The sequence below is a fragment of the Passer montanus genome, unplaced genomic scaffold (genome assembly GCF_014805655.1).
Source record: "Passer montanus isolate IOZ18808 unplaced genomic scaffold, ASM1480565v1 scaffold299, whole genome shotgun sequence".
In the NCBI taxonomy this organism is placed as follows: Eukaryota; Metazoa; Chordata; class Aves; order Passeriformes; family Passeridae; genus Passer; species Passer montanus.
The window spans coordinates 45,799-73,593 of record NW_024367696.1 but is presented as its reverse complement, the minus strand read 5'-3'; the positions used below and the strand labels follow the sequence as shown (position 1 = coordinate 73,593).

The 27,795-nt window shown below is 44.0% G+C and overlaps 1 protein-coding gene across 2 annotated transcripts in view; it reads left to right on the top strand.

Annotated features, from left to right (window-relative positions):
* The window catches only part of EFCC1 (EF-hand and coiled-coil domain containing 1), a 32,305-nt gene extending 5,962 nt beyond the window's left edge, over positions 1-26,343 (top strand). Inside the window, exons 2-7 of one of the 2 annotated variants that reach the window (XM_039714035.1) lie at positions 17,843-17,955; positions 19,260-19,383; positions 19,646-19,805; positions 22,282-22,440; positions 23,866-23,935; positions 25,933-26,343. In XM_039714035.1, the coding sequence (XP_039569969.1) occupies positions 17,843-17,955; positions 19,260-19,383; positions 19,646-19,805; positions 22,282-22,440; positions 23,866-23,935; positions 25,933-26,066 (760 nt within the window). In that variant the 3' untranslated portion in view covers positions 26,067-26,343. Of the gene's footprint in view, positions 1-17,842; positions 17,956-19,256; positions 19,384-19,645; positions 19,806-22,281; positions 22,441-23,865; positions 23,936-25,932 lie in introns of both variants that reach the window. The other variant, XM_039714034.1, reaches the window with a different exon arrangement.
* The last annotated feature ends 1,452 nt before the right edge of the window (positions 26,344-27,795 follow it).

Sequence of the window (27,795 nt, the reverse complement as noted above, 5' to 3'; positions counted from 1 at the left end):
CTCCAGTCACAACCCAAGGAAAGTGAAAAAAAAAAGAAAAAAAAAAAAAAAAAAGCTAGAAAAATATATCCTCCACTATAAGTAAAACTTGGGTTAAATTGATCTAGTCTTACAGATTCGTGTCCTGAGATAATCCCAGACTGGAAATTCAAAGACTGAGTTTGTGGTGGGGAGACAGAGCTGGTCAGTGTATCTGCTTCAGTCCTTTATTACAGAAGAGAGATACCAGGTATACCTAATTCCACCTCCCCTGTGGCAGGGGATCTTTAAGACCACCTAAAGATCTGAAGATTAACTTTAAGGTCCCTTCCAACCCAAACCACTCTCTAATTCTATGTTATTTTCACAATTCCAGATGTGAAACCTGATCTGTGTGCTCAAGTCAAGCAACCTGAAAGTTGTAAAGTGCATCAAGAGACTGGCTTTAGCTCAGAGACCATTCCTGATCTCTGAAAAAATAATTCTTGTACATTTTTATAGCTTTTCATAATACCCATCTGAAAATTTGGCAAATCCTGATAAAAATGAATAGGTATGTGTAGTCTTAAGGGATCACAAAGTTAAATCTCAGCTTCAGGGACTGAAAACATAAAGCATGGGCTGAAGCTCAACCACTATTGCAGGTATCTGTAATCCAGGATTTCCCTGTGTTCTGTGCACCATTCCACAGAGGAATGTACTTTATAAAAAAAAGAAATGGTTGGCCAATAAATGCCAAAAGTAATCTTTGCACATTAGGAAGTTACTTCTGTGGAAAAACTTCACAGCATCGTTCCTAAACCACTTGAAAAATAAGGTGTAAAGGCTGTGACTGACTGTGGGGTGCAGTCCCTCCTTGTTTGAGGAGAAGATGATTCCCTGAAGGCTGCCTGAGCCTGGAGTGCCAATTGCCATCACAGCACCCATCACCCACTGCAGGAGCAGAGTGTTGGGAGTCAGATTTCAGCGGAAGGACCCCAAACCTTTCAATAAATCTCCAGAATCAAAATCAGGCGTTGTGCTTTGTTCTGTGCAGAGCCTCTGCTCACAGCAGAATGTTTCAGGGAGGGTTCATGGTGTCCCATTAATCACACCACTGAAAAATCGGGTGCCCCCTGCACATCTGCTCTGCTTTCACTCCCTGCCCCTGACCCCATCACACGTCCTTGCCGTGAGCTCGCACAGCATCAAAGCAGCTGGGGCTGCCCAGGCTGAGCTCAGCCAAGTTTAAAGCGCAGCTCTGGTAGGTTGAAGCCAATCTCTGAGTACAGCATTTTCAATCTCCTGGAGCTGCTAGGCCTAAGGGGCACTGCTTGGCACAAAATTACACAAGGCAGAAATAGGAGCAGTCAGAGCAAAGCCAATGCTTGTGAAAATTGCAGAAAAGGAGTTTTGCTACCCATTTCTGTGCCAGCAAACAGGCAAGGGTGGCATTTCCAATAAGGGTACACCTGTGGTTTGTGGGGCACCACTCTTTTCACCCATGAGCCTCCCTGTCACTATCTGGAAGACATTAAAAATCAAATTTCAAAGTACCACTTTAAGATACAAAAAAAGAAATAAAATTAATACTTCACTTTGGTTTCACGTTAAAGAGATAGTTTTCTTAGCTGCAAAATATTTTTTTCTCAGATTTCTAACTCAACCAGAGGGAAAAAAAAAGAGAAAAATTCAAACTGTTACAAGCAAAAGCTGGGAGAGAAGCTGGTCCTCAGTCTGAAAGGTCTGTGTTTCCATTAATGAATGTACATAGCTCTGCCTAATTTCCAGTGCTGTCCACATTCCCCAGGGACAATTCCTTCAGCAGGGAAAAAAGAATAAGAAAACCAAGAATAAGGATGTTGTCTGTTTATTTTGTGAGTAAAACTGTGTCTGTGCTTCTGGAGACCTGGCTGGGATGTGACAGGTTTTTCAGAAGCCTTCCAGCTGTGAAATATTCTCACCACTGGAAGGATATTCCTGGGTAAATGCACTGACTTGGAACAAAAGACCTCTCAGTGTAGCCAGGGGTTGGGATCTCTCAGAAAAGCTGTGATTAATCTCTCTATATCAGAATTATACACTGGGTTTATTCCTGTGCTGACAATCTTACACTTTGCTGCTTTCCTCCCTCTCCCCTTGTTTCCTGCCTGCTTTGTTCTCTTTGGTTTGGGGGTTTTTGTTCGTCATGATTTACAGTTTCCAAAGGATGCTTCAAATGCATTTAAAAATAGGAAACTTGAAAATTAAATAAGTATAAAGCTTTCGAGGTAAATACCATGCAGGATTTGAATTATCTAAACTTTGATTTCACATCAAAACCCCATCATTAAGGATCTAAGACGCTTAGAGTTTAGGCCTGTACTGTTTATAAAATTGAGGAACTGTCAATCCCTAAGGCTTGGCACTTGTTTGGAAGTATTCAAAATAATTTATGTTTAAATTGCAGTTCTCCAGTCTTACCAGTTAAGGCCCTGCTCCTGCAAGAAGCAATATCTTGCATCAAACAAGTGTTTTCTCCTAGTTGGGCTGCACCTTGCTTAACTACTTCACTTTGGTTTTATGTTGAAGAGGTAGTTTCCTTAGTTGCAAAACATTTTTTTCCTCAGATTTCTAATCCAGCCAAACCAAAAACTCCTAGCTGGGGTGCACCTTGCTTAACTACTTCACTTTGGTTTTATGTTTTAAGTTTCCTTAGTTGCAGAATATTTTTTCCTCAGATTTCTAATCTAGCCAAAACAAAAGCTAAAGGAAAATGTTCAAACTGTTCTAAGGAAAAGTTGAGAGAGAAGCTGGTCCTAAGTCTGAAAGGTCTGTGTTTCCATTAATGAATGTACATGGCTCTGCTTAATTTCCCGTGCTTGCTTATAATCCTCACTTATAATCCAAATTACCTCTGTATCAAATGATGTTGGTTTTAGAACAGAAAATTATTAATGCTGGAAAGGCAGCATTTATTACTTCCCCTTCCAAGCAGAGGGAGCTTTCCTGTGGCAGGTTCCCATGGAGCAGGTAAATTAATAGATCTCTGTTTCCTGAGGGAACATGACTCATGGAGCCGAAATCACCAGGAAGCAATTGATGCTTTGCTACCTCATGTCCTCAAGCCAAGTCTTTAATTCTACTAAGGCACATTTATCTGTCATTATATGCAAGAAACAAACAGCAAATAACCCCTAAGCAGAGCAATGACTCCATGGGCAGAGCCCACAAACCACCCTGAGCCCTCCAGTTTGTCTGCTCAGTGCCAGGAAGGCACAGCTGGATTCTTCCTTCTCTAAAGAAAGAAAAGAGAGCAGACGGGGGAGAAGGAGCAGCTCTGCTCATTACCATGAGAAAGGAGCTGTTGTCAAAGCATCTCCTTCTTTCATCCTTCCTCCCTCCACTGAAATCCAAGCGTGGGTGAGGGATGGAGCTGCAGGGAGCCACCGTGGGCAGTGGGTGTCATTGGCACCCTTAGATGTGAAGGGCTGGGACTGTTTTCAACCTGAGAACGATTTACAGCTCAGACCAACATCAGTCTCAGGGGCTGTGAGATTTTAGAGGAGCAAGCAGTCGGCCATAGCTCAGAGCAGTCACAAGTTCTTTGTTTCAAGGCAATGCATAACTTTCTAACCCAATGCACAGCTGGCACAGGGGTTATTTTGCTTTTCTAACCCATCACCTTTACTCACTTCTGCTGCACTGTGGATACTTTTGTCCAATGGCTTCTGTCTCACCTGCACACAAATGCTTCTGTTAGAACTTCTGAACTCTCAGCTCACTCCACACAACCCCACCCCTACACTACAAACCCCTCACCATCTTAGCAGTGCAGTTCCTCACTTACTTAAGGAATATTCTAACTTAAAACTCTAGAACCATAAGTTTATGATTTTTCTGCTTAATATCTGTATATTGTATTTTTACATCAATCCAAGCTTCTTCCAAGGCTGCAGATCAAACCCTTCAGTGTCTGTGGAAGTTTCTGTTTTTCCAATTCCCACAAGCGGGGTTGGACAGGGCAGACAGCACAGCTCCTCTCTGGGCTCCTCCACTTCATGGGGCACAGCCTGCTGACAGCACAGCCATGGTGAGCAAAAAATTCCCCTTTTTCCAGGAGGAAAAGGAGGATTTCCAGAGAAATCCCCCTCATCCTGCTGGGAGGGGAGGCTCCTGCGTGGAGAGCACCACCAGCCAGGTGTGCATGTCACCTGTGCTCCAGGGTGTCCTTGTCGTGGGCCCCTGACTCTCCTCAGGCAGCCTGAGAAAGGCTCAAAATAAAGTTTAAATGGCTAATTTGAACTGAGTTCTGTGTTGTAACAGCTCACAATGGGCAAGATGGATGTGGGCTGGGAGAGCTGCTAAGGTACAGTAGAAAACCAGGCACTGCATTGTTTTAAGGCAGGTTTATGAACCATCCATCAGCTCAACATGCAGAGACTCAAGTTCACTTTCAGGGGGTTTTTATTTTTAGTGAAGTTAAGCAACCAATGCTTTTGGATTTTGGTTTGCATTTTAACCAAGCTTAGAATGAAGCAACTTTTCAATGAAAAAAGTGCTCCCAGGACTCTGGGAACATCTGCTGCCATGTCAAGCTTTACAAAAATGCTTTCTTTTTTCCATTACTTTATAAGTGAAAATGTAGACCCATGATCTGGCCCACAATATAATATATAAAGTGCGAGGTCAGAGGTGAGTGCTATAAAACAGGTGTAAAAAAGCTTATGTGGCTTAGATTGTGTAGTCTTAAATTTAAAGGGCTTCCCCTCCTTCCTTAATTAAACAAATTCATCTGCACACACTGGTAATGTACTTAGTGGATGAAGTGCATTGTAAATGCATTCTAGATTTTATATTGTAGAAGATTAATTTGTGCTTAAAAAGCTGCACCTTGTCTGATGTTAAACCCCAGGATATTTCAGACTGCTTCTCTCACATTAAACCCTGCAGAAGAGAGCATCCTTCAGAGATGAGTCTGAACCAATCTCTGCAACTAAAAGGAGTGAAGTTCCAGCTCAGTAATTTGATTAATGTCTCCACTAAAAGTGCATTTGAATCACAAAGTTTGAATTCAGATCAGAATATCCATTGAGAGGGAGATGGATACCTAACTTTGGCTTTATCCTAATTTCAACCACAACTGGTAGTCTGGAAATGTGTTTCGTTTGGAGATTTCTGTATTTTAGTTGCAGAAATCTGCTTTATATCACATGTTAAGGAAAGCTACAATATTGTCATTATCATTTGATTTTTAGGTGAAAGGATACTGGAAATAAAGGTTTTTAAATTGCTCAGTTAGTCAAGATATGAAAAACCAGGATCAACTGTGAAGAATTGCAGAATGATCCAGGACACTGAGTGAGGAGATGGTGGCAGGTACCAAATAAATGAAATCAGATTCATTTTGGGGGCTAAAAACCAAAACTAACCCCAAACAACACTTTCAGCTTCAGTGAAACAGATACAGTAAAGAACTCAGAGTTTATTACAGCTGCTGAAAAATTACAGCTTTGAGCTTTATAACTCTAGGAATGTATCTGTTCAGTTGTTAAGCTACAGGGAGGAAAGCAAGTAAAATATTAAAATGTATTACAAAGGGAACAGAGAACAATACAAAGAAAATAATTATGCACATTCACAGAACACCTGTATCAGAGCAAGGAAATTCATGATCCTTCCTCTGAAACCAGTTAAACTGGAAGAGGCCTAGGAAGGGCAACAAGTGTGAAAAAAGGCATGGAAATTATTTTAGCCACTTGAAGATGTGGAAGAGAGATAGCTTTGGAGAGATATAAAATTGGTCTGTAAAATTTTCATCTAGAAGATGAATAGGGGAGAATTGCTCAGTCTCTCAGCACAGGAACTGTGAGTCAGCTCATGAAAGCAGAGGCAGGCTCAAAGCAGACATAAAACAAAATTATTCTCACCCAGTGGGTCCTACAAGCCTGGAGCACCTTCCTGCACAGTGCTGAGCTTGAGAAAAGCTTACACAGATTAAACAAGCAACTAAAATATCAATTTAAAAAACCCCAGCCACTTAGCAGATGTTAAATAGAAAGATGACTACACCTGAGTCACCCTGGGAATTACTGAAATACTTCAGTGAAAGGCCAGGGGAGGACTACGGATGCACCAGATCCATGAAGAGCAGGGGAAGTGTATCTCTAGGTATTGTCTTTGAGCCTTTAATACACATGAAATGACAAAATAAGAGTTTGGGTTTCTAACATCGCCTTGGCTTCTGCAGGAGTCCAAGGTCACAGCTCTGAGAGTGAAGCTCATCTCCATCTGTCATCTCAGAGGTCCCATGCTCTGAGCTGAGCCCTGACCACAGCTTTGGATATTGTCCCTTCACATCAATTTCTCCTTCTAAAAAGTGATTTTAATCCACAGAAGAAGGCAGCTATTACCCACACCAGCTACTGCTCCTACCATGACCTTTAAGATGACCTGCAAGCTTAGAGATGCTGTTTCATTCTTCTGCAACAGCCCCCTCTCATTCAGGTGCACAAATATCACTGATAGCTGGAGATTGGCAGGATTTAAAATGGATTAACTGCTCCTCTGGCAAGGAGAATTTCTGAGCTACAGTGGTAAATATTAGCTCAAATTTAGGAAAATCTCTGACTCCCAGCTTTAGCCCAAACTTCCCCGTTAGCAAGCTGTCACAGATTTCTTGCACACCGCTCACAAGCTTCTCCTTGTGGGACATAATGAGTAGGATACAGGATTAGGTGGCTGAAGAGCCCAGCCCAAATGTGGTGTGACAAACCCCTGCACAAGTCCCTGCCTTTAGGTCAGGCTTTCCCTTTCTGGCGTGTCCTGGCGGATGCCTATTGTCCCCGTCTGCAGTCACTGATTTAATCTCCTTTCAGAGCCCAGGAGCTCCTGCTGGGCTGGGAACCAGCTCGGGCCATTCAATGGAGATGTCAGCCTTTGTGTGAGAGACAGCCACACCAATATTGCACGGAGCCTTTTCAGCCCTTCGTGCCTACAGCAAAATCCAATCTGAAAAGCTAGGCTTAGTGTTTCTGACATGCTGGCACAGCAAATATTTCCCCACATAATTGAAAAACATCATTTGTAAGAGTGTTGGCCCAGGGGTTCTCAACACAGGCTGGGATCTGGGGGCAGGCAGAGCATTTTCAGAATACTGTGTGTTTATCAGAAATATATAATAATATAAATTTTATTCTTTTAATATATTAATATATTTATTTATATATTATTATATTTTTAATATTTTCATTCACTTGGCCTTCATGCTGTTTGCAGCTGGCTGGCACAGACATGCACTGGTATTTCTCTGTGCACATTTGCTCACTTCATTCCAAGATACTTGGTATGTGCATGAATATCCAATATTAAAGCTTCTGTTCAATAATCTGTGTGATATCATTCATATCCAAGTGCCTCACCTCTCTTTGCCCATAAAGGCAGCTCTGACTTGGTTTCTCACACTCTGCTGGGACTGTCAGGGAGAGAAAATGGTGTTTTATAACCCTGGAAAGAAGGATTTTTCTAATTCAGGTAGTCCTGAGATAGAAATACAATGTTTTATCCCATTGGGAAAAGGAATTAAGTATTAATGGTGAGCCCTCTCTTCCTTTAAAACCCCTCTGAGGGTGTAAGAATAACCTGACTCCACACATGGAGAAGAGCCAGACAGGAGAGCTGTGCTGTAAAACACAAAGCTTAAGCAGATGACACAGAAGGAGTTTTTAACTGCAGGGCACACTGCATTATTCACTTCAACAGGAGCAAATATCCCAAACTCATCCCGGACTTCCCCCACCAGCACTGCTGAGGAATACAAGGAAGGGATGCTCCCACAGCATGGCTTTTATTGATACATATTCTACCAGCATTCAAACTACACTATCAGATTATTTCAGTCATTGCAACAGCTCATGTCACCAGAAGAATAACTGCTGGTTTAAGTGGCTAAATGAGAAACTAACTTTGTGTAATAGATCTTATTACTTTGTACTGTCCAACCCTGGCCAGGGACTTAGGAATATTTTGAATCTGATGTTCATATTTGTTATTTCAGAAATCTGTTTTTATAGAGGTTACACTGTCCTTGCCAGAACCAAAGACATAAAATACAAGCTGTATCCTGAATATTTTAGTGCTAGAGAAAATATCTATATGATAAAGGAGCATGATGAAATTATCTGGTTAGATTATTCAGGAAAATATCATTTAAAATCTCTTCACATCAATGCATGACTTGGGGAAGTGCTATGAATTCTAAAGAACTCCACCATGAATATCAAATACAGACAATTTAAAAAGCAAACACTGATTTAGGAGAGTTACAGCTGGACTAACTGATGGCTGTCACTGTCTTCCCACTGAACTGTTCTATTCTACAAGAAGAATTCATCAGGTTTTCAAACATGGCATTGTAGTTTTCATCTTCAGGAAATTCATTTTATAAAAATAAACCACATTCTATCAGATTTCAGAGTTGCAGGTCTAATCCTCACCAGGGGACAGGAGAAACTTTTCTTTATAGGCTATTTTGAGCTTTTAATTTAAGGAACTTTTTTCCATCATTATTGATGCTATGCTGGCAAATAAATACAAATACATAACTGCACATGCTGCTCTAGTAAAATTTATGTGGTTTTTTTGTATCAGTCCTTACAGGACTTTCCAAGTGGTCACAGACCTATGGGGAAGGAAAAAGAATTTGATTAAAGCAGCCTAAATGTGGATTCCAGAGTGATTGCTGAGGAAATGACTCCCTGCACCAGCTGAGATGGGTCTGAAGGCAGGGCTGAGGTCTGCACAGGCAGACTGTAACATTTGATGTGGGTTTTACTCATCTTGTAGAAGAAAAGTCAAATATCTTGCCTCAAAATGATGTTACTCTGATTTCAGCAGCTGTTATAGAGTTTAGGGAGTCTCTTGGGGAACATCAGGGTGAGTTTGGAGAGGTGTCCATCACCCTCAGGTCCTGCTGGCTCCTGCAGCCCTCGGGCACAAGAACAAGGAGGTCTCAGCTCTCCATCGGCCTCAGGATGTGAGGTAATCCAAAGGGTCCATCGAAGATGCACCTGGCAATTAAATAATAATTACAATTAGAGGCAATTAAATAATAATTACAATTATTACAATAATATTTAAAACTAAACAGGCAAAACCTAGCAACTGTGAAGAGTTGCAGGCGCTGGATCCTTGGAAGGCTTGCAGTGATTGCACAGTAAATATCTGTGGAACTGGCATCTCGTGGACATTGAGATTTTTCTACATTTTCTTCTGCAATAATGTAGTGACGTGAGGAGTCAACGAGAGCAGCACCAGCACTGTGGCCTCTCTTCCCTGGTTTTGGAAACAAATACAGTTCTTGCAGAAGTAACAGACCCCAGATGTGATGGTTCTGCTGGGGTACCAAGGAAGGGAAGACTCAGGGAACAATCCTGCAATTGTCTCCATCTGCAGCCATGGGTTAGCAGCACAGAGCAGGCACAGGAGAGAAGCAGCTCTTGTTTAACAGCAATTGCATCAGGAAATTTAGAATATTCAACTGAATAAGAGCACACTGCCCGTGTCAAATTGCACAGGGCCAGAAAAAAGTATTTCCTAGAATCTTGCTCAGTCTTGGTGGGAAAACACAGCCACTGAAAGATCTCCACAGAATCCCATTGTCTGGGCCTGACAAAAGGGCTGGATACAAGGAACTCCTTTGGAATAAAGGCAGGCCTGGAAGCTCTGCTGCAGGCAGGGTTTGTTAAACCCTCTCCCAAACATCAGTGATACACTCCAGAGTCACCTTTGATCCTGCATGGCCTTCCTAGGAACTGAAGTAAACAGGGGTTTGAAGGGAACTATTTTGGGATATTGGGAACTTACATGGTGTCTCTCCTGCACGGCCGCTGACCCAAGGGCTGCATTCCCCTGATTCTGATAAATGTGTTTGCATGACAGCTCCTGAAGCAGGTGCCAGCACCCTCACCGTGGGGCTCGCCCCTGGAGGCTGCCTGAGGCACTGGGGCCTGGTGTGGTGAAAAGTCATCTCAAACAGATTGCGTGCGGCATAGCCTTCATTTCTGTTCCCAATGATGTGTATGGGTTTTAACTGGAGACCTGGGAATGATCTGGCATTTTAAACAAATGTTTCTCCTAGAAAATGAAATTTATGCATCAGTTGGGTTTTTTCCCTGGCTTTGGCCCTTCATCAGATCTGGAGCCTGTTACTCTTCAATCCAGCATTAATAGTGGCCCTCACATCTGAAAGCAAGGTTCTTTCTGCTCCCAGAGGGATGAGAGCTCTGAAAATGAGCAGTATTTATCCTGATTCCCCAGCTCTGGGCAGGATCAATGCAGTTCAATGATCCTTTGCTAATGCAAAGCAGACCCGTGTGTGCTGTCATTAATCCTTGGAGGGTACAAGCTCCAGCTGGCTCCCTTTACTGCCAGCAGCTTTCTCTAACAACCCTCCAGATATACCATGTTCCATGTTCTCAGCTCTGCTAGAGAAATTTTAGCCCAAATGGCAGGCAGGGCATGGTGAATGCCACCTTTAGCGGCTCTTGCCAGGCTGGTCACTGCAGCTGTGAAAATGCTCTCCCAGGGCCCCTCTCAGCTCCTGAACCCCATCACAGGGTGTCACAGAGCAGCAGCCTTTCCTGCAGTGAAAGATTGCACTGGTTGCACTCACAGCAGTCAGGAGCACTTTGAAAAACCATAAATGATGGTTTGGAGGGAGAAGGGCGCTCTGCTGATAAATCTCAGGCTGAACACTGCAACAATATTGCACTTTGAACAGACTATATTGATTTTTTTTCCCCATTTGTTTAAGGTATCTACAGAAACCAAAACCAAGAAATATCTACATTCACTCCAAAGCCCTGCTGCTGTTTTTTTAAGTCTCTCCCAGATGAAACAGTCTCTTGACAAACACCAGTGCAGTTCTAGCTGGAGCAACAAACCAAGCCCATCAGGCTTTTTTATGGCACTGGGCTGAAAGCAGCCCAGAACTCTGCAGCACATCACTGCTGGTTGTGCTCTGACCTCAAAGGGACCCTCTCAGGTCTCCAAAGCCTTCTGTGCTCTCTGATGGAAGCTTCAAAAAGTACAATGTGAAATGTTTCCCTGACATTCTGGGGTGTTGCCTTTAAAAACCCAACCAGCAGCATTGCCAGCTGAGGGGAGTGGATAAAACAGATTTTGTTTCAGATGCTTTTGCATTGTGAGGATTTTGAGCTTTTGTTTAATATATCTCTTGAAATACAATGTGTCTAATTACTAAAGCCTAGCTGTGGAACTCAGAAACATTCTCTGCTTTCATTTTTTTTGCTATTTTCTCTGTCAGAAATGAGCACAGAATATATTATCTCTAAGTTCTCAAATGCAAACAACATATTGTGAAGGCCAAATCCATCTTCTCTCAGATGTTTGGCTTTATGAAATGAAGAAAATGACTGTAAAAGCAAGGTCAAATTTCCTTTGAAGTATTTACAAATGGAAGAGTTTCTCCCCTCAGATTTGCCATTCCACATGCTATATCCCCATTTTTGATGGGCCTGTGTCACCTACCTAACACTGCACAGCCCAAGATTCCCAATGCAGCCATGTTATTGTTTAGGGCAAACTTGGGAGAAAATTGGAACATTTTCCTAGTGTGACTACAGTTGCTTTTCAGATGGAGAGTTCCAAATTCCCCCTCCCTTTTCCGTGCCCACAGTAAGGTCTGTAACAACTCCATAACATTTAGAACTTTGTGGTAGTTTGAAGATGGATCAGAAAGGACCATTACAAAACCTCTAGAAGGTTTTAATTAACAAGTATTTCTGCATGTCAGATTTTGTCAAATTTTATCCTGACCTGTCTTCCCTTTTAATGCATAAATCTCAGGATTTCAAACTGAATTATAGAAGGTCAAAAAGCCAAGGAGAAAGATGAAGTCTTATATTGGGGGCAAGAGGAACAGAATCAGCATGAGAAAGTTTGGGATCCCATCCAAGACTGAGGCAGATGGGAAGTTTTCCAAAAGGGTTGCCCAGGGCAGTAAAGTGAAAATAGAAAATATGGTGTAAAAACCTGGTTACGGAAGTTTCAATGCTGGTCACCTACTGTCAACTACAATGAAAAGCTAAATATATAAACACCTGAGGTTTTTAATCCTGCTGCAGCCCTGTGATGTTTTTAATCACTGTTTTTACATAAGATAACACCACTGGTATCACCTACTGCTTCAAACAACCACATTTATTTTAAGTCTTCCTCCTAGTGCTGATCACAGAAAGCTTCTGAGGACTGCTTCCTGTTTTTCGTACGGATTTCCCTCTTTTCCTGTGGAAATCTATTGAGGAAGCTCTCTGAAAACAAGAGGAAGTATCTGTTTCTAAATACCTGTGAGAGTGTCCAAAGGAAGGGTCTTTGCCAAAGGGGCTCCTGGGAGGGCAGGGGCTGCTTGGGATGGGGAGCACGATGTGCCCCCCCAAAAAAATCTCCAACCCCTCACACACAGCTGGGATCCTGCATGGAGAGGCTCCAGTAATGAGCGGAAAACTGCAATTAAACACTGGCTTAATTTTTTGGGGGTTTTTTGGGGGGTTTTGTTGTTTTTTTGGGGTTTTTTTTTGGGGGGGGTTTGTTGTTGTTTTGTTTTGGTTTTTTTGTGGGTTTGTTTTGGTTTTTGTTTTTTTGTGGGTTTTTTTGTTGGTTTTTTGTTGTTGTTGTTTTTTAAGAGGGAGAAGCAAAGAAACAAAGCCTTTTGTTAAAATATTATTGACTTTGAAAACAGGAATCCTGTTTACCCAACTTGCCCATGAGGGATTTTCCTGTACCTATGACCATCTCCCTCCTTCACCTCATTTAGCAGCTCTGCACTGCAGCCTGTGATGGCCACATAATTAGAGTTAAACTCTAATTAAGCTGGGTTTATGTCAATGAGATGCCGCAATTGGCTAAAATGATGCACCTGCTTAAGTGTTCTGCTAGGAAAGAGTTTTTGTAAATTTAAACTTAGGTGTAAGTTTAAGTGAATTTGGTGATGAATGCAATGCAAACCTGCTTGGGCTGGGATTCATTAAATAAATGGGAGGTGCTGCTGAGAGAAGCAGAGGTCCAGCCATGGAGAAGGGAAATGAGCCAGAGTGCTGAGCACTGGCAGGAATCAGTTCTTACACCCAGGGAGCAGCTAAAATGGTCACATTACACTCCTGTCAGTGGCTTTTTGACCTCTGTCAAAATGTTTCTTATTCAACCACATCAGCAACAAAAGACAAAATAGAAGCTGCTATAAGTGCTGCCAAAGCACAGGATCCTAATAAATGCAGAATCCTAATACATGCAGAATGACTAGAAAGCATTTTCTGGTCTCTAGAAAGTGGCAAATAACTTACAAATATTTGCAAAGGAAAATAATTGACCCTGAGATTGGCTCAGTTGGTCAGAGCATGGTGTTAATAATGCCAAGACTGTGGATTTGATCCAACCATGGGCCATTCACTTAAGATTGCACCTTGGGAGTTCAACTCAGAACATTCTGAGTTCTGTGAATCAATTCAGGAGTTCCTTTTCAGTCACCTACCAGAACAGTACTTCAGGAAGGCAAAGGACAGGCTGCTCCCTGGAAACGTAAAACTTTCCAAAGGTATCAAGATAGCAGGCAGGGAGCTGGGATTAAAGGAACATGCAGAATTCCAGAGTCTCTGGTGGAGAGCGGCGCTCTGAAGCTCCGAGGATGTTTTTGCAGAGCAGCAAACAGGGTGAGGTAATTGTTGCTGCTTCCTGATGCAGGATCTGAGGAGTGGAAGCTGCTGGCTCTGACACCTCAGCTCAGCTCTGCCAGCACCTCCTTTTCCCTCTGCACAGACAAAACCCCAGCACAGCTCTCCTGGGGAACCTGCAGGCACCAAAACCCCTTTACACAGCTCCCGAGGAGCTTGGATGCAGAGCTGCTCACAGCTACTCCTTCACACATTCCTGATGGATTTTCCCAAACTCAGGAAGACCCGGTCAGAAATAACTCACAGCCAGCTGAAGGCTCAGTGTTTGCTGTTAAATGAACCATCTTTCTCTCCTGCCACGCCAGATCCACCAGGCTCTAAATGTGGGAGGTGCTGAAATAAATCCTGAAGGAATTTACGTGCCAGTAAGTAGGAGCTTTCAGTCTGTGCCACACTCAGGGATAGCTGCAGTTTTACAGACATCAAAAAGAGCTCTGGCACATTTTTAAGCTTTCAGAGTGGAATTCTGCAGGATCTTTGCCCAGCTGTTAAATAGTCTGTTAGGAAGAACACTTCTGAGGACACTAAAAGGCCCCCTGGACATTTGATTTTTACTGCTGTACACTGCAGCACCCAGGAGATAAGGGGAGGATTCCTGGGGATTAAACAGGACACGTCTACGTGAAGGAGCACACGAGGGTGAGGGCTGTTACACAAGCAATGGCAGAAGGAAATGATCACAGGAGCACAGCTCTGCTTTCCCTGGCCTCAATGATTTATGTCAAGTGCCTTGGTTAGAGCTGTCAGTGCTCAGAACACCACAGGATTTTAGTTATTTTTGATTGTAGGCTCTCAAGCATCTTTCTGTAAAATCCAAATCAGGACACCAGGAGAGACAGAATTCTGAAAATGCGAGTTTGAAAAGCAGGAAGGGCAAACAGAATGTATCCAGGCAATTCTGGCACGGGCTGTGGGGGTGAGGCTGTGTTTGCTCCCACATGCCTCTGTTGCTGTTCCTTGTGGGCTGGGTAAAAGCAGACCTCAAACAATGGCATTTCATAATGTGTGCACAAAGGTTGGTGCTGTCTCCAAAGTGCTCAAAGCCGCCACAGGAAGGACAGCAAGGCACAGCCCTGCTGTGTGTGACAGCACCATCCCAGCATTTGCCTGCTCATGTCCAGCATGCAGGGAGATGGAAAGGTTTGCAAGAAAACACACAGCCATCACTTCAATTATTTTTTTTCTAGAGGCTGGAGATTTTGGCAAGAAAATGAAAATCATCAGCCAAGAACTGGAAACCTCCCAGAACTGTAACCATTATAGTTGAAGTTATAGCTGTGTTTTAGAACTGCCCATATAAAGCCAGGATATTTAGTGATCTTTATTATAGCCACTAAAAAGTCATGATTTTAAACATTTATCTTTAATGCCTGACAGATCTAGCTATTCAAAAGCTGAGGTGAAGCATCTGGATTGATCACAGAAAGTTTATTCATAGGATTTCTGTTGGGGAGGAGCTCACAGCACCAACCAGAGACAGATGAATTCAGAAAATTCATGTGGAGACACACAGCTCCAGCAAGAAAGCAAAATCTCAGCTGTAAATGAAAAGTCATAAATCATTCCAAAATGTACACCTGCAGTCTCTAATTCCCACATGGAGTAAGCCAAATCTGAAACCATTCTGAGTTCCCTGAACTCTGACAGCTTGGGTAAAATAGTACAAAAATAAAAATCACACTTCATTTTGGTTAAAAACCACAAGTCCTACACTTTGAAAATAAAGTGTAGCTGTGAGTATAACTACACTGAGGGCAATGTACACACACAGCTGTTTGATCTGCTCCAAGGAAGTCTCTAAAAGAGACGAGTTAAAGGTCTGTGAATGACAAGTTAATAATTCCTCAGAGTTATTTTCCGATCAGTCAGGAATTATTCAGGCCCAAGATTTGCTCAGCACCAGAAGCAGGTGGGTTTTCCTGCAGCTCCATGTTACCATAACAATACAGCAGAGCCAATTAAAAGCCAATTAGTCATGGGCATTACTTTGAGGTCCAGTACTTTGCAAACTCTCCCCTCTGCAGTGCTGCTGCCCATTATGCTGGGGACAAAGGCTCTGGGATGAATGGGGGCTGTTTCCCTGTCTCCATGGAAGCCTTGCCACGCTCACCCCACACAAACCTTCCCAGGCACCTCCAGCGCCGCTTCCCCCTCTGATCTTTGCCCCAAACAAATGTGCTGTTTATTCACTCTGCTTCTCATTTATGGAGACCCATTTGATGCTGTATGAATAGCAATGAGGAAAGAATTAAACCTGTGTTTGAGAAGCTTCCAGCTCCTCCTTGAATCCCCTTCACCCACACCTGCTGGAAGAGATTTCCATGATACTTGAAAATTGTCCAAGTTTTACCTTAAGATCTTAACCACTGCAATAAATATGCACTGAAATATCAGCATCTGTGTTATGTGAACCTACTCTAGAATTTGAAACCCAAGCAATCTAAATTATAGTGCAGCTCAAAACTGAAAACAGTCTGCTCTGCACCAACTATGGTGCTCAAGAAATTGTAAAGAATTCCTGTAGAGTACCAGAAAATCAGCACATTGCAGGAAAGTAAAATGCAGTATCCCTATGAAGGGAATATCCCCCAGCTGCTGTCCAGAACTCTGAAGCTCTGTGATACTTCTCAGAGCCACCACTCTGAATATCCAGGCTTTACAGTGCATTTTATTTGTGCACCACTCCAGAATTATTTTTTCCAGAACTGATGACTGTCCAGGCTCCTTTCTGGGGATTGCTGTTCCCTTGGCTTTATGGGAAATCCAGTTGTTGCTGAGCTGAATAACACCATGAATTGCAAATGAAGTTGTTAGTTTTTAATGCAGTCAGCTCTGCTCAAGGGGGTAGAGCAGGTGCTGGCTTCTCAGCAAGGTTGAGCTCAGCTTCTCCCCTACAGCTGTTTACAAACAGCGACTTCTGTGGTTAAATTCATGATCTTGTTTACTCCTTGCAGTTTACAGGCAATAAGGGAGCTACCATTGGTGTGGCTCCTCAGGAGCAGCTGAGTTAAACAAAAGCTCTGCAATTCTGGTGGCCAGCGTGGCCTCAGCTGCTCTGTCCCTGCAGCCAAAGGCCCCTCCCAGCTGCAGCTGGATCTGCTGGCAGGAAGCACAAGATTTGTACAGAAAGCTCACGTTATACAGCTTGTGTCAGCAGGACCCACCTGCTGAGTGGTTTAGCTCTCATTTTTGCTATTTAATGTGTTAAATAAAGGAAATATTCAATATTCACCAGACCAAAACTAACCTACAGAAGAATTTTGAGGGAATTTGCCACCTTTGAGGACTCCTATTCCTCAGTTACATTATTTGATCTGTGTCCCATCCCTTGGAAGCCGTTCCTTTAAAACACACAAGTGTGATGTCCTCTCAGACAAAGACAATCCCAAAGGAGGCTGTCAGCAATGCTGACACCCATTCTGAGATACTGCTCACCTGCAAGTCCCTGATTTCCAGGTGTGCCACCATTCCTGGATCATTCTTTTTGACTGCTCAGGCTCTGACTCTGCTTCATCCCAGCGCTCACAAGACATGGATCCAGATCCCTGACATGTCTCAGCCCACGGGACTGGGTGCAGGTACCTGTGGTTACAGTGACTACTCCACAGATGTTTCCTAGAGGTCTTTGACCTGACCTAAACGTTACAGGCACTGTTCAGGTCTTCTTATCACAGGACAGCTGAAATCCACCTTCCTCTGGTTGTCTCAGGACCTCAGGCAGCCCTTGGGGTCGATGGCCCCGTTCTTCAGCCAGTCCCAGCAGCTGCATCCCACCAAAGCCATCTTGGTGTTCCAAATTTCCTGCACACCAACCTCACTCTGGTGTGGAAGAGGTTTTACAGTGACCTCTGTGAGCCATCAAGAAGTTTGGTAACAGGATCCATGTTTACCCCTGAAAGAATTTTCTACCAAGGTCATTGACATAGAAAACAAGAAAGAAAGAAGGATAAATAAGAGAAACCTGCAACTGCCTATTCCAATGAGCATTTTGCTTTTCTTTTGTGACCAGTGAGTAAAGTGTAAGCTTAAGAGCTTTGTAAGAATGTAGAAAAGGCATGCAGGCTAGAATAAAAACAGGGTTTGAAGACTTCTGGAAATGCAGTGTGTTGCTTTGCAGTGTCTCTGTCTCATCTACAACCCTCTGGCCTCTTCTGCAGGTGGGAAGTGGAGCGATGCCAGCTTGCCCAGCAGAGCAGCCCCCAGAAGCAGCAGCAGCAGCAGGAGGAGGGAGCAGCCGTGCCCGTGGCACCGCCGGGCACCGCCGGGCACGGTACTGACCCAGCCCCACAGCCAGCCCCACACACTCCTGGCCTCTCTCATCTCCAGTGCCAGCAGCAGCAAAACTACCAGAGAGGTTAAACCACCGTACCACAAACCTGTCCTAGAGAGTCTTGAAATCCCAGACCTACCCAAAGCCTTATAGCCCACATTTCCACTCCTCGCTCCCCACGTAAATCTGTGTTTAATGAAAGACTGAACTTATCACTTAGAGCTGTGATTTAAAACTGCTTTTTTCCACATGAGTCATCCCACCAAAACTTTTTTTTTCCTGGCTTAAAAAGTATAAAGATTTCATTTCTTTGTAAATAAAAACGCAGAACCTCAGCAAAAATAATTTCCAAGGAAACAATTTGCAGTTAATACTCTGCACAGCCACGCTCCTTGGAAACATCCTGGCTGCTCCAGTGACTCTGGACAAGCCCAAACTGTTTAGCACATGTAGCACCAACAGTTGCCATAACACTGCACGCTTTGGCTTCCCTGCAGTGGTTTGTTTTTTTGGGCACATGCAGTTCAAAGACCACAAAAGCACTTATCTGACAGTAATTCTGAGTTACAAGGCACCTTTACTGCAGGCTGGAGAGCTGTTTGTTGTGACAAAAAATTGGATTTTAGGTGTGTGTTGAGTGGAGCTGGCAAGCAGCTGCTTGGGAATGTGAAAAATAGTGACAAGTAAATACAATTAACATTGTAGCATCTTCTCCTCGTTAGACTTAGAAAGCAAACCTGCTTTTACAAATGTTTCTATCAAATCACACGCTTCGCCAGCTCAGAGTTTCCACATAAAATTACACTATTTCAAGAACAAACAGCTTTTTAGCAAAATATTTTCATACAAATAAATCATGGGGTCATATATTCTGAAGCAGAAGAAAGTGTTCCATCAAGTAAAATAGGATTAGTTAGGCAGAAAAACTAACTCAGAGAGATGAACAAGTAAAAAAACTGTGTTCTTGAACAGAAATTGAAGGATACAACAACTGATCATTCACATTTATCCTTACCTTAAGGAAAGAAAGGAGTTGAGGTAAACAGCTCCAAGTTACCCACAAGAGAGCACTGAAATGTTCAAGCCTCTCACAATAGGATCTTGGCTGCAGCTGCCTGTAGTGGTTTTGCATCACTTCTGCAAATGCCTCCTGTGCAAAACCCACTGCCCCAGCCCCTTCCCAGGGATGCTGGGGACCTGCCGGGGTTTCTCTGGGGGTTTGGGCTCCCACCTCGTTCTGGCCCAGACTGGGGGTGTAGCTGGGCTTGCTGGGGTGCTGCTGAGGGCTGCCTGTCTCCCAGCAGAGGAGCAGCTCTTCCGCTCCGTGGAGGGCCAGGCGGCCTCGGACGAGGAGGAGGAGAAGGGGCCCGGGGACCAGGCTCCCCAGCTGAAGGACATCCTGGCCAAGCTCCCTTGCTGTGGCAGTGGGTAAGTTTAATTCGTTAATTAATGCCATTTGAGCCCTTTGCATCGATCATTTCACAACCTGTGGCTGCAGTCAGAAGCCTTTTGCCCGTCCTGTGTGGCACATGGGGAGCAGCCTGCTGGAGATTCCCACCGAGCCCTCATTAGTGTCAGACACTCATCTGTGACCCGTGCTGCCAAGAATTCCACAGGAAAACTGGATTTAACAAACACAGACCTCTATTGTGAAGTCTCACTAACTCTTTTCTCTTAATGATGTGTGTAGATGTGATGAAAAGACCTGGAGAAAGCTGCTGTCCTACCTGGAGACCAGCAGCAGTGACGGGAAGGACCCTGTGGAGCCCTTGGGGAGAATCTGCCCCCTCACAGGGCAGCCAGAACTCAAGGGCCACCAAGAGAAAAAACTGGAAGCAAGCATGGAAGAGGTAAGAGGTGCCAAGGAGAGTGTGAAAGAGTTGTTTATGCACCTTTGGGGAGCTTCGTCTATGTGTGTTTGTATTTTATTCTGGCCATTCTGCTCTCTGTTGCTGATGCTTCTCGTTGTGCTGTAGTTTGTCAGCTCACACATCTCCTGCTTTCCTCCAACACCTGCATTTCTACTCTGTTTCCTACCCAAATCTACCTTTGGAAGATGAGAGGTACCCCAGGCCCTTCAAATACTGTCCTTGATTTACTGAGGTTCTCCAGCTGTGGATGAAGCACTCCCCATATCCTAAGGCATCCAACACCTCTGGGAGCAGAATAACTTTCAATAAATCTCTCAGGCTAGCTGAGACTCCCTGTTTTGCAGTAAATTATCCCATTTACTCTTTTTCTTGGGCTTAGACAGACATATTTATATCATAAATACAATATATCAATCTAATATATCAATAATATAATAAAATATGAATAAAATTAGTTCTCAGGTTAGCAGCATGTCCAGCTACCCTTGAGCAGAGGTTATAACCACATTATTTAAAGCCCCAGTACTGTATCCCAGCAGTCCTTGTGAGCTCACTATTTAAATTCTGCAGAGTTCAGCCCCTGATGGGCACAGAAGTGCCAGCAATCCTTCTATGAAAAAAAAATAGTGCATTGCCCTCATCTGCTTTCTCCTGTGCTTGTTCAGTATTTTATACCCCATCTTTAAACAGAGCAGAAAGATTTCAGTGGTTCTGGAAGGATTATGTGAATCAGTGAAATATTTAAAGTGAGGGTATTCAGCTTCTTCATATGTTGCCATCCTTTGTGTTTTAACAGTGTTTCATATAATTTTCTCCCTTGAGTAAATTAAATGAAAGAGTTTACTTATTAGGCGAACAAAATAAAAGCAGAATAAAATCCTGTTTCTGCCTTACACAATTTGCAGCATTCAATGGCAATTTATCCTTGCAATGTTCTCTAGAGAAATATGAAAATTCCTTCTCTACTGCTTAGCATCAGTCTACAGGGGAAGAAAATACCTGCAGGTAGTGCCAGTTTTCTTCTCCTTTTTTTCCTGTTCTGAGGTGCTCATCTTCTTTTGCAGCACCATACTGCCCCCTTTTTCATCTCTGCTGATGGATATTAGTTCTGTGCAGCTTGTCTGGAAAAGCACCATTATCAACAGATTAATACAAAATTCCAGAAGAAAAATGTTGCTTTAGAGGCAAGCAGGGAGGTGAAGAAGACATCGTGCCAACTCACTGTGACATAAATTAAATAGCAGTGGGATGAATCATGTTGAGCCTGTTAGGAGATTTATTCTTAAGCCCTTTTATATTAGCCAGCAGTTATAGGGGAGGAATTTGCTGCTACAAAACAGACAAGTAGCAAAAAATTCCTGTCAAAAAGGTGACTCTCCTTGTAATCAACACAAAGCAAATAGGAAGACTGAGAAATTCTCTCTCTCGAGCACCTTGCAAATAAATATATTGGCTTAATAAATAAACCACCAAGACTTTCTCTGAGGCTGACAAAAGTGCCTTACACATGCCTGTATATGCTTCTGTTTGTACCTGCTCAGTGTGGAAAATCAGACAAATAACAAGGCTAACAAGCAAGAGCCTCAGCATGCATGTGAAGGGCAGCACTCTCAAATACTGATTAATAATTGCTGCAGCCTGAGGCTTGTAAAACCAGAGTTTGAGAGAGTTCTGAGATTTGTCATGTCTAGAAAGTTCTACTTTCCAACAGGCAAACACTTATAAATAGCTCCTCCTGAAGACAGGGTGGTGACCTGGGGGTGATAGATGGGGAGAACATGAGTAAAGTCTAAAAATAAAGTGTTATGGTGCTGAGTGTAGTGTTACAAAGAAATGCCAATTATTTTCTATATGAGCTTGCATGCAAGCTGCCAGCTTAATTAAAAAGGCAATTAGTTTATGAACAGCCATGCAGGGTCAAAAGAAAAGTTAATCCCAACATCTGGAGAAAAGCAAGGAGAAACAGTGGAGAGGTTGTTGCTCTTGGTGTTCCTCACCTGGTTCCCACTGCACCAGGGACAGAGAGATCTTCCTGTCTCACTGAATGAACAGATTATTGCTAGGTAGGAGCTGCAAGACAGAGATGATTGTGCTGAGGGCACACAAATTAGTTTTGCTCTATAGAGGACAACAAGAATGCAAAAGGGGAGAAGGCTGACATAGCAATGCTAGCATTTAAGTATAAAATATATAATAAATGTAATATTTAAAATTCCTGAATGAGCTGCCTGCACTACAGTGATGAATGAACTTCCATTGTGCACAAGAGCAAAGCTCTGATTTCCTAACAAACCCTGATATCTCTTTATGTAGCACATTAATGAAATGGACTTCCCTTCAAGGGAATCTTCTGGAGTGAGCCCCATTGACCACAAAAGGGGGGAAACTCAGCTTTGCAATCCTTGGGCAAGAAAAGAAAAGCTCCAGTGCCTTCAGTTTGCTGTGTTTTGTGCAGATGAAAGGCCCCTGGCTCGGGGAGCTGCAGCAGAAGGTGGAGGAGGCAGAAGTGCTGAAGATGGAGCTGCAGATGCTGGAGACAGAGAGGGTTCGGCTGTCCCTGGTGGAAGAGAAGCTCCTGGATGTTCTGCAGCTTCTCCAACAACTCCGAGACTTGGTATGGTGAGAAAGCAGTCCTGGAATGAAAACTGGGGTTTGTAGTCCCTTCCAAACTGAGAATATGTTCATCTCTTCTGAGAAGCACAAAATCCTTTACAGCAGGACAGGATTTTACAGGTGTGTGCCCTGGGAACTGCCTGGTGATTGCAGAAAGCTTTCAGACCCCTTTGTCTGGCTTTCTAAAAGCCTAGAGGTCTCCTTGGAGCTGCATCTTCAAGCTCATTACCCTCTAAACCAAAATTGAGGGCAAACAAGGAAAACAGAGGAGTGAGCAATCAGGAAGATTCCAGAACATGTATTTTTCCTTCTAGAACAGGACCTTTGTTTAACTGCATGCTAGTGTAACTCTGAGTCAGCATTAAAGAGATAAAACTGCCAGGGGAGTTTAACAAGAATCCCCTAAATCCCTGATGGGATATACCCAAGACAAAAGAGACCTTACCCATCAGAACCTGTGGGTTTAGGTGTCACCTCCCCAGCACATTCACCCTCATGTCTGAAATATCTCATTGCAACAGAACCTTCCACCGAGCGGTGACTGCCCAAAGGCACACACACATCCTGTCAGGACTAATCAAACCTCACACAGTGCTGCTGAAAGCCTCACACTGCTTCCCACTCTGCCCCAGTCCCCACTGGGGCAGCCAAGCAGATGGAAGAGGCTCCAGGCAGGGAGCAGGGCCGGCTCTGCCTGGAGGTAACAGCATCTTCCCCCAGAATTGCTCCCTTCCACTCCCACTTCTTGAAGTTTTAGCAAGAACAACCTGTCCCTGCAGATACTCAGGGCTAATTAAACTGATTGCAAGACCATCTCCCAGAAAGCACACCAGTGTCTTGACAGAAAATGAGGACAGTTTGCTTTCCCAGGCACAATTATGTAATGTCCCACCAGATTTCATACGTAAAACCACCACTGAGAGAGACCATCCAAATCCTGAGTAGTTTTTACAGTGCTCTCACTTTGGCTAATGTTTATTACATCTCAGATCCAGCCCTGCCACGGGACATTTGCTCTGTCCTTCAGCTGGGTCTGAGAAGACCCTTCCTAAAATAACACCACAAGGTCCAGTTCACCTTCCCACAGACCTGGCTGAGAACAAAGAGGTTTTGTTCTGCTTACCCTCCTTGCCACCTACAGTTGTTTAGGCACAAGCTCTAGAAAATTCTGTATTTCCTGCTGAATAATTTTTATTTCTCTTTCCACAGCCATATTAAGGAATTAGAACCCCCCCTACAAACTGTCTGAGCAGGGTCTAAAATCAAATGCTTGAAAATAAAGCAAACATCAAGTCTTGTGTTAATCAGGATTCAGTGTCATTTTGGTTTAGTTTCCAAATGCAAATACCCTGCACACAGGTTATGTGCACGTCTGTAAACTGGTGAAGGACACATTTGTGTCATAATTTTGTTTTGTTTTTTAAAGAACATATCAAAGCGAGCCCTGGGGAAAATCCTGCTGAGCACTTTGGAATCCTGCCGTGACCCCCAGCCTGGTAAGAAATCACATCTAAAGACCAAGAAGCATGAAAAGTGTCCTTCTGAGACAAACACTGGGTAGGAAAAGGATATTTCAGATCCTGGGTACAGGCTGGAGAGAAGGAGGTAGTTTGCAAGAAGAATACCTATAGAAAGGGATGCTTTCTAATCCGTGGTGCATCAAAACCACACCAAGGGTGTTTTTTTAGTTAAATTTTAATTAAAATTTGGCCTTTGGGGGATAATTCAGTATCCTACAAATGTTTTTAGGGTTTTATTGATAGGAGAAAGTGGAGAAATGACCAAATATGTAATGCAGCTGTTTCTCAGGATTGCTAGCCCAGTGTTTGGTGTTCCTCTCTGCAACACAAGATTTACCCATCAGAACAGTTCTCTGCAGAAACCAGCTCAAACCTGGACTCCTCTAAACTTGCAAGCTCCTGTCCCTGTCCATGGTCCGGAGCTGCCTTTGCAGGAGCCGCGCAGGGATCACGACCTCGGGGTTTTGCTTTGATTGCTTTGTTCTATTAGCAGAGCATTTGTGCTCCCCTCCAAGGAATGAACATCCTGTCCCAGGAACATGGCTCCAGGGGCTTTAATAGGCAGGCAGCAGTCAAAGACTACATTAGAAAAGACCAGATGTGGCCTGGGGGCTCAGTTTGGAGAGTATTATTTACAGGGATTTAGGGAGAACAGCACGGGAACCTTTGGGGTTTGCAGTTTCAAAGGCTGTTTTTCCTTGTGCCCTGCAATCCAGGGCACAGGCAGCCCAGAGCCAAGCTGAGCTCTTCAGCTGCAGAGGAAGCAGAGAAAAGAGGGCAAAACCAGACTTTTGTAGGCTCCAGGAGACACCAGTACAGAGAGAAAGCCCAGCTGAACCATGGGTTTGATGTTCTCCTGGGAGAACAGATGAGAAGACTTTTTGGATCCACAGCACAGTGTCCAGAAGGTGCTGCCAATTATCCTGCACAGGGACACCCGAGGTGTGGGAATTGGAAAAATAGAAACTTCCACAGATACTGAAGGGTTTGATTTGCAACCTTAGAAGGAGTTTGGATTGATGTAAAAATACAATATACAGATATTAAGCAGAAAAATAATGAACTCTTGTTTCTATAGTTGTAAGAATATGCTTTAAATAAGTAAGGAACTACACTGATAAGATGGTGAAGGGTTTGTAGTGTAGGGGTGGGGTTGTGTGGAGTGAGCTGAGAGTTCAGAAGTTCTAACAGAAGCAGTTCTGTGCAAGTGAGACAGAAGCCATTGGACAAAAGTATCCGCAGTGCAGCAGAAGTGAGTAAAGGTGATGGGTTAGAAAAGCAAAATCAACCCTGTGCCAGCTGTGCATTGGAAAGTTCTGCAGTGCCTTGTAAGAAAGAACTTGTGACTGCTCTGAGCTATGGCCGAGTGCTTGCTCCTCTAAAATCTCACAGCCCCTGAGACTGATGTTTGTCTGAGCTGTAAATCGTTCTTAGCCTGAAAGAAGTTCCATCCCTTCATTACTAGCAGTGACAATAATACCAAGGGACGCTGCTCAAAGCTCCTCCCTTTGTAAGAGCAGCTCAGCTCCCCAAAACTCCAGCAAGTGCAGCTCTCTGTGCATCCTGCACCACCACTGCCACACACAGCTCATCCTCTCTGCTTCCCACTGTCTGCCTGTGCACCTGGGGAGGCTTCAGCAGCTTTCCCAGTCTTTGTCATCAAACATTTTTCTCTGACAAGCCAAAGTGGGTTGGGTTGGCAATGGTGATATGAAATAATCTGTTCACACAAGTACGTGAGACCTCAGTGGGCAGGGGATGAAGTAAGAGGAAACCAGAGAAGGTAGTTGAACCCTCAGGAGGTTTGCTCGTGGTTCTTTGGACAGGAATTCATTTTATTTGGTCACAAAATTTAGACCTTTTATGATAACCACTTGAAAGGGCACCTATGAAGAAAAGAGCCTGTTATGATTGTGAAACTGCAACTTCCTGACTTTGTTCAAATGCTCATGTTTGCAATTTGCTTTCCCAAGGCAAAGCCCAGCTGCTGGAAGTGCTGGACACCCTTCAGCAGGAGCTGGCAGCCTGTGAACTCCTGCACAAGCAGCCCACGGAGCAGGCCCAGAGCCCACGGTCCCTGTCCAACCCCCTGGTGATCTCCTGCTGAGCCCAGCCAGCCCCAGGACAGCTGCAAGGAGCAAGGATGGGGACATTTGTCCAGCTCAGCCACGCCTGGACTGGCCAGGAGCGAGGAGTGACCCCAGGGAGGAGCAGCAGCCCCGGGCTGGGCACAGCCTGCCTTAGCTGGACTGCAAAGGCCAGCCCTGGGGTGCCCCTGGAGCTGGGCTGGCACCAAACTGTGCCCACCACACCCATCGGACCCACAGGGATTTACAGCCCTGGAAAACTGGGAATGGACTGGCAGCAAACTGTGCCTCACCTGACCCCCAAGGATTTACAGCCCTGGAAAACTGGGAATGGACTGGCAGCAAACTGTGCCTCACCTGACCCCCAAGGATTTACAGCCCTGGAAAACTGGGAATGGACTGGCAGCAAACTGTGCCTCACCTGACCCCCAAGGATTTACAGCCCTGGAAAACTGGGAATGGACTGGCACCAAACCGTGCCCACCACACCCACAGGGATTTAGAGCTCTGGAAAACTGGGACAGGACTGGCACCAAACCCAACTGTGCCCACCAACCCTCACCTGACCCACAGAGATTTACAGCTCTGCAAAACCGGGACTGTGCTGGCACCAAACTGTGCCCACCACACCCACAGGGATTTACAGCCCTGGAAAACTGGGAATGGACTGGCACCAAACTGTGCCTCACCTGACCCACAAGGATTTACAGCCCTGGAAAACTGGGACTGGACTGGCACCAAACCAAACTGTGCCCACCAACCCTCACCTGACCCACAGGGATTTACAGCCCTGGCTGTGCAGGTGCTGGGCACAGTTTGCAGCCTTTGTGGAAGCCCCACTCCAAAGCCAAGGCAGCCTGTGTTATCCCTGGATTTGTTATCCCTTACCCTAGAGGTGACAAACTGAAAGATAAACACACCCAGGAGTGTGTGCCAGCAGTGCAGGTTTAAGGGCTCTGTGTTTCTCACTCAATTACTCACCTTATTTAACTCTGAAGCTAGATTTTTTATTGCTCTGCTGAATTTTATATTTGCAATTATAGAGATGCCTGACAAACTGAATGATAAACACACCCAGGAGTGTGTGCCAGCAGTGCAGGTTTAAGGGCTCTGTATTTCTCACTCAATTACTCACCTTATTTAATCTGAAGCTACATTTTTTATTGCTCTGCTAAATTTTATATTTGCAATTATAGAGATGCTTTAGGAATATGCAGCAGCCTTTCCTGACAACAGTCAGATTTTACATAAGAAGTTACATTTAAGTGCTTGAAGAAGGTCCAAAGCAATCATGTTCCCAGGCTCTCAGGGAAAGGAAGGGCTGAAAAATTCACTTTGCTGTCATTCTGTGTGAGCAAACAACTCGTGCAGTGCACAAGTGAGTTCTAAAGTTTAATTTCCCTCAGTGCAGCTGCAGACACAAAATTAGGCCCCACATGGAGGCCAGTTAATGTAAAGAGCTGGGCCTAATTGTGGTGCCATGGAATGTATTAATCAGCAATAAAATAATTCCTGGGGCAAAAGTAAAAAAAAAAAAATAGGTTTCTTCCAAGGTGCCTTTGCAGTGTCATTCACAGAGGCAGAATTCCTAAAAGAGCCAGTGAGTTTATATTACCGAAAAGATGCCCTGTGGATATTTTAAGAATGTGAAGTGATTTGCCTGAGATAATGCCAGTGATGAAACAAGATCATTCAACTGTACATGTATGAATTTTTCCCAGGAAAAGGTTTTCATATAGGAATAAGGTC